We start from the raw sequence: 12,322 nt of genomic DNA on the forward strand, positions 1-12,322 counted from the left end.
AAGCCCAGAACTGGCTCCAGTTCCACAGCCCCTTTCTCTGACTGTCCACCTTCTGCCCTCTCAGTCCTGGCCCCTTAACCGCTGTGTGATTTTAGGCAAGTTGCTTAACCTTTCAAAGTCTCAGGCTCCTCAGCCGTAAAATGGACATAATAATGTGACCCATCATGTTGGGGCTCTGAAGCTCAGTGAGTTAAGACAAGGAGAACACCCGGACACTCCTGGCACATAGAGAGCTCCCGATAACTTTTGGTGGCTGTGAATATTGGGGTGATCCTTTCTGTTTAACCAGCTAGTTCTCCTACTCATGCTTCAAGGCCCAGATGTCCCCTCCTCAGGGAAGCCTCCTTGGATTCCACCGACAGCGGCCCTTTGTCTGCACCTCAGTTACAGTGTTGGTGACATGAAGAGCATGCGTCCACCCTCCTGCCTGCACTACCAGGCTGAGCCCCTCAGAGGTGGGGCCGAGTCCGACTCTCCCTGCCCCCCTGATACCTGGCACAGAGGGAGGCTCACGGGATGAGTGAACGAATGAATGAGCGAACAGATGACTGTCCTGCCTGTGTGGGCAGATGGTGCCCCACGACCTCGCTTCCTGCCAGGGCCCTGCTGTCAGCCGGGGCGTGCTCAGAGAATGCAGATGTCCTGAAACACACCTTCTGCTGGGTCGAAGTTGCTGCCTCCGACTTGGGCTCAGGCCCCCGACGTCACTGATACTTCACGCAAGTTTACTGATCCCAGCCAAGCTCCAGTTTCTCATCCTGAAATGGGCACTTCCTTGGGCTCTTGTGAGAATTAAGTGAGATGAAGCACGGTGCCCAGCAGAAATCAGTTTTTCATGAAAGTTAGGTGCTGTGATTATTAATAATTGTTTTTCAATCAACAAGCATCCAGTAGGGCCCAGCTTTTACTAACATCTCATAATCTGAAAGAAAAACTGCAGATTGGGAAGAAAGGTCAGTTTTAGGTTTGAGTATCTCCTATTAAATTGAGATTCTTTTTTTTTATTTTTTAAGATTTTATTTTTCCTTTTTCTCCCCAAAGCCTCCCGGTACAGAGTTGTGTATTTTTAGTTGTGGGTCCTTCTAGTTGTGGCATGTGGGATGCCGCCTCAGCATGGCTTGGTGAATGGTGCCATGTCCGCGCCTAGGATTCAAACTGGCGAAACCCTGGGCTGCGAAAGCAGAGCGCGCGAACTCAACCACTCAGCCGTGGGGCCGGCCCCCTAAATTGAGATTCTTTAATATGGATTTCATGGCAACCCAACTACATAAACTTGGGCAAGTGACCTAACCTCTCTGAGCTTCAGTTTTCTCATCTGTAAAATGGGAAGAATAATAATACCATACCTATATGGGAGGGAGGCATTTGAGATTTGAAAGAGATGAGGGAGCAGATATCTAGGGTAACAGTGCTCCCAGCAGAGGGAACAGCCCATGCAAAGGTCCTGAGGCTGAAAAGTGCCTGGTTGTAAGGAATAGCAAAGAGGCCAGCAGAGCTGGAACAGGGTGAGTGGGGGTAGGGTAGAAGATGAAGTCACGTCAGTCACAGGGGCCGGATTGTGCAGGATGCCATTGGCCACTGTAAGGACTTTGACTTTTACCCTGGCTGCGATGGGAGCCATTGGACTGTTTTGGGCTCAGGTATGACAAGATCTCATTTCAGTGTCACAAGACCCTGCTGTCAACTGAGTGGAGAACAGGCTGACGGGGACAAGGGCAGGGAGAGCCAGGAGCTGGTTACTGACATAGTCTAGGCAAGATGGGCGGCTTGGACCCGGGTGGGCAGTGGAGGCAGTGAAAGTGATCGGGTTCTGGAAATATTTTGAAGGTGAAGCCTCAGGATCTGCTGACAGATTGGAGAGTTTCATGTGGCTCTTGTGCAGATTCAACCCCAGAGTTGGCATATGTGCGTGGCCCAGCACCTGCACCCAGAAAGGGCTCGAGAAACGTCTGCTGTGGTTAATATCGTCGGTGCCTGCTGGAATCAAAATGCTTTTGGAGCTCGCTGATGCCCTTTTCTCCCCTGTGGGTAAACTGAGGCAGAGCTTCCGCTCACGTGGAACTCCACAGTGGTGGCTGGAGACCCCGTCTGGCCGAGGACTGTAGGGACTGAGGATCCCTAGGTTGCCATCTTGTGGTCCCTGTGCCAAGACCAGCAGAGGGCACCAGAACCCCACAGAAGCCCTCATTGTCCCCACTGGGCCAGTCATGTAGAGCTGGCCAAGGAGGGGCTGGCCAGATCTGCCCAGGATTCATTCACTGACCTTTATTGAGTGCCGACTGTGTGCCCAGCCCCAGGCCAAGCTGTGCCTGTGGAAAGAGCTGCAGTGAAACGGGACAGAGCCTGGGCTGACCGCGTTTCATTCCCTGTCTATCATTTCCATGAGACGAGTGGGCATCCCGGATTATTGGGAAGGAAGGGACAAGGAAGGAGCCCCCAAATTGGAAGCCGGTTTGGGTTTGAGTACTGGCCCTGCCTCTTAACTACTGTGTGACTTCAGGCAAATTACTCCACTTCTCTGAGTCTCCCATTCCACCTCTGTGAGATGGGGGTGACATCCCTTCTCAACCCCCTCTCCCCACCCCTGCCCAGGATTGTGGTGAAGATTCACTAAGACAAACGGGTAGGAAATAACCTGGCAAACTGTGTAGCGCCCACCAGGAGGGGCGCGGTGGCAATTTCCAGCACTGCTCGGAGCCAGAATATCCACATCTGAGGTTCTAGAATTTGGACTCTGAACCCTCCGTCAATGAGAAGAAGGATGTGAACTTGGCGTCATCAGCCCCTATTGCTGTGTGGCCTGGGCGAGGGTCACCTCATCCTTTCAGTGTCGCTTTCCTCCTCTGTAAAGTGGTGTGATGACAGGACCAACTCGAGTCTGCATGCAGAGAGGATGAACCGCCGCCCGGAGTCCCGTGCTCTGAGTGCTGGGGGCCTGGTGGCTGTTATAGTACCCCCGACCCCGGCTGGGTAGATGGAATAACCCATATGTCCTGTGTTCCTGCTCCCTGAAAAGAGAGAGAGCGTTGAGCAGCGGCCCCCACCCTGCTCCCGCCGTGGGGAGAGGCTGGAGATTGCCCAGAGAGAAACGCCCCCAGTGGAGCGAGCAGAGGGGTGGCCTGTGGGCTTCTGGGAGCAGGGGTGCGGGCTCCCCTGGCTGCAGATGCGCCCTGAGCCCACCCTGTCTCCGGCAGGAGAGACCTTCCTCCCCTACTACACGGGCCGGGCCATCGACGGCATCATCATCCAGAAGAGCATGGAGCAGTTCAGCACAGCCGTCATTGTCATGTGTCTGCTGGCCCTTGGCAGGTAGTCGGCTCTCGACCCCACTCCCTGCCCCCGAGGCCCGCAGCTGGTGGGGGGAGAGCAGCTCCTCAGGGGAAAATGGGCCAGAGGGGTGCAAGAAATGTCCCTGGTGGGCCTGTCCCTTAGCTGGTCACCGTGGTAACCAACAAACAGGGCTTAGCACCCATGTCCATGTGGTTCAGCCACACCCTAGAGCCATACTCGCTTGTCCCTAAAAATGGCTGCAGTCCTTAAGGGTTCCCTTTTCACCCTCCCTGGCTGTTTTCCAAGTGGAAGACGAGGACCAGCCCTGTCTGCACTGTTCTGGAAGGGAGAGGGGTCTGGCTGGCAAAGTCGGGTCCCTCACCGACCCGTAGACACAGTCCCCCTTTGCCCTCACCTTGGGAGCTCCAGCTGGGGGACAAGGGAGACCTCGGGGTGGTGCCAGCCCTGGAGAGTGGGCTCAAGGTTGAGGTCCATCCCGTCTCCGCCCCGCAAGTGGCCGATGCCTGCCAGCAGCGGGAGGGGACAGCCAGGTAGCAGCTGTTGGTTGTCAGAAGGACGTCGTGCTCTATGTAACATCTCTTATCTGCAATTAGCTCATTTGCCGCAGGTATTCGGGGCGGCATCTTTACCCTCGTATTTGCCAGACTGAACATCCGCCTTCGAAACCGTCTCTTCCGCTCGCTGGTGTCTCAGGAGATGAGCTTCTTTGACGAGAATCGCACAGGTTGGTCCCCCGGGGCCTGGGGTGACCTGGGGCTGGGCCCGGCGGGGTGGGCTTGCCTCGCATTGAGGAATTAAGTGGGCACGTTCGTGGTCTCAGCCCCGCTGGCCCCTCCATCCAGTTCAGGAGGGAAACCCCCAGCAGGCTGGCTGGCCCCTGGCCCTGCCCGAGCCCTGGGGAGCTGGCCTGCTGGCTGAGGTTTGGGTGTGAGCTGTGGCTGCCCTGGGACCCTGGCCAGGCCACCCGAGGTCCCTGCAGGAGCCAAGGCCTCGCCTCCCACTGCCCTCTGGAAATCGTGAGGGCCAGGACTGCCCAAGCCTGTGGCCTGAGAGGCCCAGCACCTATGGGGGTGAGTGGGGTGGGGGTACAGGGTGAGCCAGACAGACAGTGTCGTCTCTGGCCAGGCTCCCAGGCTCAGACAGAGCAGCCTGGGTCTGAGGCCTGGTCGTACCACTCACTAACTTCACCTCCCTGAGCCTCTGTTTCTTCATCTCACGAAGAACAATAGATGGGAACAATCACAGCAGCCACCCCATAGGGTTGCTCTTAGCCCGGGATCCAGGGGTTGGTAAAAGAGTATCTGCCTTTTCTCCTCCTCCGGCCCAGACGGCCATTTCTCTGTGAGGCAAGAGAGGAGTTCATCTCTCTGCCAGGGCAGGCAGGAGACGTGGCTTTGATTCTGGCTCAGCTGCCGGCAAGCTGTGTGGCACTGAGCGAGCCTCTTCCCATTCTGAGCCCCGGCCGCCATCTCTGTGCTGTGGGATGTGCTGAAGCTGAGGCATGAGGCTGGTGTCAAGGGCTGGGCTCAAAGCGGCCCTCGAGGGGCATCTCTTCCTCCCTCCCCACCCCGCCCGGAAGGTGGGGGAGGTCCGCCCTGTCCCACGCTCGAGTCCCCTGCCCTGCCCGCAGTGGCCTCGTTGCTGCAGCGGGAGCTGAGCTGCCTGTGTTCCAGGGGACCTCATTTCCCGCCTCACCTCGGACACCACCATGGTCAGCGACCTGGTCTCCCAGAACATCAACATCTTCTTGCGGAACACGGTCAAGGTCACAGGCGTGGTGGCCTTCATGTTCAGCCTCTCGTGGCAGCTCTCCTTGGTCACCTTCATGGGCTTCCCCATCATCATGATGGTGTCCGACATCTACGGCAGGTACTACAAGGTAGGCCTGCCTGGTCCCTCCTTGGGTCTAGGAGCGTGGTGGCTCCCAGGCGTCCCCTCAGAAGGGGCTTGGGGGCCGCAGGGGCTAGCAAAGGACCCATCTTGAGGCTGTGTTTGCATTCATTCACTTGTTCCTTCAGTCATTCAGTCAATACTTATTGAGCACCCACTACATCCCGAGCACCAGGATCCATCAATGAAACAGACAAGGGCCCTGCCCACAGGGAGCTTATATTCTGATGGGAAAGACAGACAATGAGTAACAACAATATTAATGATGAGAATATATAATACAGTAAAACGTGCTAAGTGCTAGGAGAAAAATGAAGGGAGGGAAAGAGATTAGGAGCATGCGGGTGGGTGCGATTTTAAATAGGTCTTTCTGAGAGGGTGACATTTGAGTCAAGAGGTGTTCCAAGTGGAGGAGGGCACAACCGGTGCAAAGGCCCTGAGGTGGGCACGTGCCTGGTGTGTCTCAGGAGCCTCAGGGAGGCCAGGGAGGCTGGAGCGATGCGGGGGGGGATGGGAAATGAGGGCAGGGAGGCAGCAGGGCCCCAGGCGTGCATCTTTGCAGACCTTCGGTGGCACTGGAGGGGCCGTGTGCCCCCTTTCTGTAGAGTGTGCGTTCCTGTGGGGCTGGCTCGGGCCCATGATGCAGTGTGGACAGGCCGCTGTCCCCCAGCCCCACCTTGGCACTGCGTCTGCCGGGAAGGCCAGCCCATGAGCTGGGCCCCCGCCACACCCGCCTGCTTCCTGCTTGGTGGTGCCCCGCCCCTACGGAACCAAGGCCGGGTTCAGGCAGGGGCAGTGGCAGGCCCCAGGGATCCGGGCCTGGGGGGCGGGGTTCTCCCGAGCATGGGGCTTAGACCCTCATGGGCTCAGCATCCCCAGCTCAGTGGGAGCCCTGGGAGCCTTTGACCTGAGGCCAGGCCCAAAGGACCCGGTTCCCCGCAGCCGCTGTGTTGCCTTCTGGCGGAGCCTGCTGCCCAGACGGCCTCTCCCCGCGCCCCTGGGTCACAGGCCGCGCTGTCTTCCGTCCTCAGCAGAAAAAGCACATCTGCGAGTTAGAGCCCAGTGGGTCCCGTTCCTCTGCTCCCCACCCCACTCTTCCTCCCTCCCTGCAGGCCCCGGGAGCGGGGCAGGAAACCCCGCCGCTCCTCATCGGCCCTCCTCCTGCACACCTTGGCCGGCCCTGGGCCGAGTGGGCGAAACCCCTAGGCCCCCCTGCTCCGGTCTGCAACCTGCAGGCGTTAGTGCGGCACCGGGTCAAGTTGGCAGCCGCCGATGGCCTGCGTGGGACTTGCAGGTCCTGGGACGTGTCTGGGCAGGACCCCGCCCAGGAACCCCTGGCAGCCTTGCAGGCTCGTTGGAGACTCTGAGTTTGGTGACTCTTGCAAAACCTGAGCAGCTCTGCCCAGACACTGCTTCCAGAACTCTGAGGGGCAGCAGCCTGCTGGTCACACTCTTGGAACCACTTCTCAACCATCTTTCCCCAGTTATACACACCATGCAGGCAGATATAGCCCATGGCCTCTGCCAACATCTAGAACTTGGCTAGGCATTCTGTAATCTCTGTGCCAACCCTCAGGCCCTCACATAATTTAATGTAACGTTGATGATGTAAATGATGTCCCCGTAATAGTTGGTGTTTCTTGTATAGTGTAGAACCTGAACAACCATCCAGGACATCCCTGCTCTGATGCCAGTACAAAAACAGGTTTTGAGGCTCCTTTTCTGAAAGGATTACCAAAAACTGTACGGTCACGAGTAACTTCCTTTGACTACTGGAGATGATTTAACGGTCAGCCTCCCATCCTTCAGGAGCTAGAACCTTGGGATGTCACCCCTAGAATCCAGCTGGAATCTATTTTCTAAGTCTGTCAAGTGGAGCTAAAAGATGGGGGAGAAAGGAGAGCTGGGTCTTATCCTTTCGTCCTTGGGACTCCCCGCATGGAGCTGGCAGCAACGAAGGGTAGAAAGACCCAGAGAGGCCTGGGGCTCAGCTGGAAACTGAGACTGTCTGTTTTGGTGTCCCCTCTTTCTTGTCCCCCCTCCTGCCCACAGAGGCTCTCCAAAGATGTGCAGAGCGCCCTGGCCAGAGCCAGCAACACGGCGGAGGAGACCATCAGCGCCATGAAGACGGTCCGCAGCTTTGCCAACGAGGAGGAGGAGGCGGAGGTGTACTCGCGGAAGCTGCAGCAGGTGTACAAGCTGAACAGGAAGGAGGCAGCGGCCTACACCTACTACGTCTGGGGCAGCGGGGTACGTGGCCCTTGCCCCCAGCAGGGCTGACCGTGGGGACAGCACCAAGGATGGCAGAGCCCTTGATCAGGACCGTAGCCCGGGTCCCTGTGTGTCGGTGTCAGGCCGCTTGCACCTGACTGCACTCAGTGGCAGCTTTCTGCTTGTCCGGGAGAATCTTTCTGGAAAAGCCTGCGTCCTCACAGAGGACCCCCTCCCCTCCTGCCGGGGCCTGGGCAGCGGGCTGAGAGCTGGCTTTTCTCAGCCGGGGAGGGGCGTCACCCGGAGGCCAGGCCACTTTCCCACAGATCCAGGGTCACAACCTCACCTGCCCCCTAGAGTGTCTGCTGACTCTCTGGGGAGTGTTGCAGCCCCTCCCTGGAGGACGGGGAGGGCTCAGGTCCTGTCGCTGCCACATCAGGGAGGTGGGCACATCGGGGGTCAGCTGGGGCAGGAATGAGGAGGGATTGGAATTTAAAGGGAAGAACATGCTGCTGGTCTGCAGGGGTCCAAGGGACAGGGACTCTCTGGGTCCCCCCAGGCAGGCCGCCCTCAGAAGTGCCGAGCCAGGGAGGAGAAGGGGCGGAAATCCAGCTCAGCTCGCGGGCCCCTTTGCAGTCGGTGCCCCACAGGGGCGCCTTTGTTGCTTGCACAAGGACACTTGGGGTCTAGCCAGGACCTAATTATGGGGCCTGCAGTGGGAGGGGCAAATAGGGACCCTGACTGGTCCCTCTCCTCTCCCAGACACCCCCCCAGGCTCGGGAGGGTGGGGTGTACCCTGGACAAGCTCTCCCTCGTGGAGCCTTGTGGGCGAGGAAACAGACGGCATCGTCCTGCTCTGCCCAGCTCATGGTGTGCCCAGCGGACTTGACCTCTCTGAGCCTCGCTCTTCCCAACAAGGAGGAGGCCTAAGAACTCCTTCTTGGCCTAGCCGGGGCACTTGGGGGTTGCATGTGTGTGCCAGGGCCTTACAAAGGAAGCCTTGTTCTCAGCCAGGCCCATGGCCCACTCCAGCTGGAGGCCTTTGCCAGGAAAAACTCCACGGCGGGGGCGGGGGAGGATGTGAGGGACAGATAGCACCAGCACGTGGGAGGACATCCCCGAGGCTGGCGGGAGTTTCAGTTTGTGGCTGGGAGGGCACAGCCCACAGCTGTTCTCATGTCCCCTTGCAGCCTGGGGGGCAGGAATGGGGGCCATAGGGGGCCGATCTGACCCAAATCCCTTGTTGCCTCTGCCCCCAGCTCACACTCCTGGTGGTCCAGGTCAGTATCCTCTACTACGGGGGCCACCTTATCATCTCAGGGCAGATGACCAGCGGCAACCTCATCTCCTTCATTATCTACGAGTTTGTCCTGGGCGACTGTATGGAGGTGAGGGGCTGGCTGGGGGAGGGGTCCTGGGAGAAGGGAGGGGTGTGTGGGGGAGAGGGATCCAAATCGGGGGGTGCTCCATGGTCCAGGGGTGTGGTACTCTTTCTAAGGTAGGTAAGGAGAGAATGTGATAATGCCAATAATGATGATAATACCGACAGGTGGCAGCGACAGTTATTTCAGAAAATGCTCTAAGAGCTCCGGGGAGGCCTCCGTGCTAGGCAGATTCCCATTTCTCAGAAAAAGCTGAGGCTCAGTGCGGTTAAGTGACTTGCCCCCCGCGTCTGTGTGGGAACTGGGTTCAAAGCCAGAGGGGCCCGGCGTTATTTTAACCCACTTTAAAGAGCAGCGCCATGGAAAACACAGTGGTGGTTTTAGAGCACGTCTTCACCTGGGCTCTCCCTCCAGCAGACCTGGCCCTTATGTCCCACAGTGATGAAGCCCAAGGACGTGTCTGTGGGGGGTGGGTTTTAGCATCTGCTGCAGGTGGCATTTTGCATGGGACACTGTCACACATGCAGTGTCATTTGTCTCAGCACTTCTCCCTCCAGGGCCCCGTGCCTCAGAAGTACCCACACCAGGGGCAGAGGTGCTTGTCCCGGGATGTTCAGTGCAGCAGTGTTTGTAACAGGGAAGAGCTGAAACAACCCCAGGGGCCCACCGACCAGGGCTTGGGTAAATACGGTAGGGCTTGGGTAAATACGGCACATCGGGATTCCGGAAACAGTCCACCTGTCCCGTAAAACCAGGCAGAGCTGCAGAACTCAGGTGGATCTGTGTGCCCCCGCGTGGAAAGAGCCCGAAGCTTTTTCACAGTGAAAAAGCTGATCCCTTAGCAATAGGGATAGTCTGATCCCATTTGTGTTTTTTCAGATCTCAAAATTTTTAATCATATACATGCATATGTTTATAAATGCTCAGAGAAAGGGCTGGAAAGATCCAGTACATGGATAACCGGGGCCGCCTCTGGGATGAGGCATGAAGGACAGCGTGCACGCACACTTGTACCTGAATATGCATAGTAATATCTTGATATTAATGATAGCAGTCATCACAGTGGTGTGGTGGAGCACTGTCTTCACAAAACCGTGACACTGGAACTAATGTCACCCCCACGTCACCAACTGGGACACTCAGTCACAGCACTCAGATGCCGGGCATGCCTGGGTTCAAGTCCTGGCTGTGGCACTTCCCGGCTGTGTGACCTGGGGAAAGTTACTTGAGCTCTCTGTGCCTCAGTTTCCTCATCAGCAAAGAGGAAATGATGATAGAACCTACCCGTTAACATAAACAAAGTGCTCAATAAGATGAGTCCTCATTATTCGCATTTATATTGTGTATATTTTTACCCAAGGAGAATGTAGAGTATAAATTAAGAGCCATTTTTACAAGTGAAATTTTTTTAATGCTGTGGCAGCTGAAGGAGGAAGGGCGGATTCCTGTTCGGCAGCCTTGTGGCTGGTTCGTGCAACTTCCCTGTGCTTCTGTTTCCCCCTCTGGGGGGCAGTGACACCTCCCCTGCTGGGCGGGGGCAGATTTAGGTGTGGTGACTGCCACCCGCTGGCTCCCCGTGTGTTCTGGGAAGGGCGCTGGCATTTGTGCGGCTGTCCTCAGTTTCTCCTTATCGTCACTGGCTGCTGCACTAGCAGGTGGGCGCCAGCAGCCTCCGGTACCCCCAGAGCTGCTCTGTGTCCTTGCTCTCTCTGCACCCCGTTCATCCCTCTGGCACAGGGTGGGGGCCCAGGGATGGCCTGTCGGTGGGGCAGGAACACGTCTCCTCCCCCGCAGTCCATGGGCTCCGTCTACAGTGGCCTGATGCAGGGAGTGGGGGCCGCCGAGAAGGTCTTCGAGTTCATTGACCGGCAGCCAACCATGGTGCACGATGGGAAGTTGGCCCCTGACCACCTGGTGGGCCGAGTGGACTTTGAGAACGTGACCTTCACCTACCGCACTCGGCCCCACACCCAAGTCCTGCAGGTGAGAGGGGCTCGAGGCCTGCCCAGGTCTTATTTCCCTCATCCCGTCCCTCTGCACCTAATCCAGGCCAGGCCCTGGCGGTGTGGCCAGGAACACGGAAGGCCAGTCCCTGCCCTGGGGCAGTTTGGGCTCCAGTTGGGATAAGTGCTAGGAAGGCAATAGATCAGGGTGGCGTGACAGGGGCAGTCTGCAGAGATGGTGTTAACAGTCAAGGAGGGCTTCTCGGAGGAGGTGACATTTGAGCTGAGACCTGAATGAGGAGCAGATGCCACACCAGCTGGCTCTTTATGGAAAGAACGTTCCAGGCAGAGGAAATAAGTATAAAAGTGCTGCCAAATCCGAGAAAGGAGAGCATCCTGGGGGACCAGCAGTGCCCAACCATGGCATAGGAGCACAGGGCGGGCTGGGAAGGGCACCTACCCGTGTCTGAGGCCAGAGCATCTAAGCCGGTGGCCCCAACCGTGTCTGCCTGTTCCTTGCAGAATGTCTCCTTCAGCCTGTCCCCAGGGAAGGTGACTGCGCTCGTGGGGCCCTCGGGCAGTGGGAAGAGTTCCTGCGTCAACATCTTGGAGAACTTCTACCCCCTGGAGGGGGGCCGCGTGCTGCTGGATGGGCAGCCCATCGGCGCCTATGACCACAAGTACTTGCACCGAGTGGTATGTGAGGGGCCCTGCTGCCCTCCTCCGCCCCTCTCTGTCTCACCTTCTGTCTGGTGAGCTGTAATGCAGATGCAGAGGGCAGCCCAAGGAAGGTCTGAATCATCATCACCTGTGTAGCGCCACCCAGGTCAAGAGAGAGAACATTCCGGCACTCCAGAAGGCCCACATGGGTCCCTCTCTTCCCCCCAGAAGCAGTGTCTCGCCTGGCTTTTATGATCCTAATTTCCCTGCTTTTCTGTTTTCTCGCCGTCTCCGTGTGCCTCCCCAGGCAGCGCAGCTGTGTTTGGCTGGGTTTGCACTTCATCTGCCTGGAATCACAGAGCGTGCATTCGTGTGCATCCTGCTGCTTCTACCCAACATTATTTGCGAGTCCTGCAGGTTGCGGCTGTGGTTGTGGTTCCTTCATTTTCGTTACTGGATGCTGATCTACTGTGTACACTTGTCACAATCTACGCATTCTGCTCCTCATGGATATTTGGGTTGTCTGCTGTTTTTTCCTATGACCAACAATACCGATGTGGTCAATTTTGTCCATATTTCCTGGTGCGCATGGTTATGTTCTCCCAGACTGGATGTGTATCCCTGACTTTAGTAGCTACTGTCATTAAGGTGATCATTCCCACTCACAGTGGGTGAGAGTTCCAGTTGTCCCACAGTCAAGTCATCGCCAGTACATAAAGGAGGCTATTCATGACCATACAGTTTTTGGTAATCCTTTCAGAAAAGGAGCCTCAACACTTGACCCTGTTCTGGCATAAGAACAGGGATGCCCCAGATTGTTGTTCAGGTTGTACACTATACAAGAAACGCCAACTTTGAAGGAGGCACCATGTACATCATCAACATACATTAAATTATGTGAGAGCCTGAGGGTTGCCACAGATATTCCAGGACCCCCAACCAAAT

General features: G+C 57.0%; 1 protein-coding gene across 2 annotated transcripts in view; it reads left to right on the top strand.

The window, feature by feature from the left end:
* ABCB9 (ATP binding cassette subfamily B member 9) overlaps positions 1-12,322 on the top strand; it is a 28,132-nt gene that overhangs the window by 9,541 nt on the left and 6,269 nt on the right. For both annotated transcript variants that reach the window (XM_046638841.1, XM_046638842.1), the window contains exons 3-9: positions 3,195-3,309; positions 3,885-4,015; positions 4,965-5,170; positions 7,234-7,431; positions 8,652-8,780; positions 10,569-10,757; positions 11,240-11,413. In XM_046638841.1, the coding sequence (XP_046494797.1) occupies positions 3,195-3,309; positions 3,885-4,015; positions 4,965-5,170; positions 7,234-7,431; positions 8,652-8,780; positions 10,569-10,757; positions 11,240-11,413 (1,142 nt within the window). The remainder of the gene's footprint in view (positions 1-3,194; positions 3,310-3,884; positions 4,016-4,964; positions 5,171-7,233; positions 7,432-8,651; positions 8,781-10,568; positions 10,758-11,239; positions 11,414-12,322) is intronic.

Source organism: Equus quagga, chromosome 15, assembly GCF_021613505.1.
Source record: "Equus quagga isolate Etosha38 chromosome 15, UCLA_HA_Equagga_1.0, whole genome shotgun sequence".
NCBI classification, from domain to species: domain Eukaryota; kingdom Metazoa; phylum Chordata; class Mammalia; order Perissodactyla; family Equidae; genus Equus; species Equus quagga.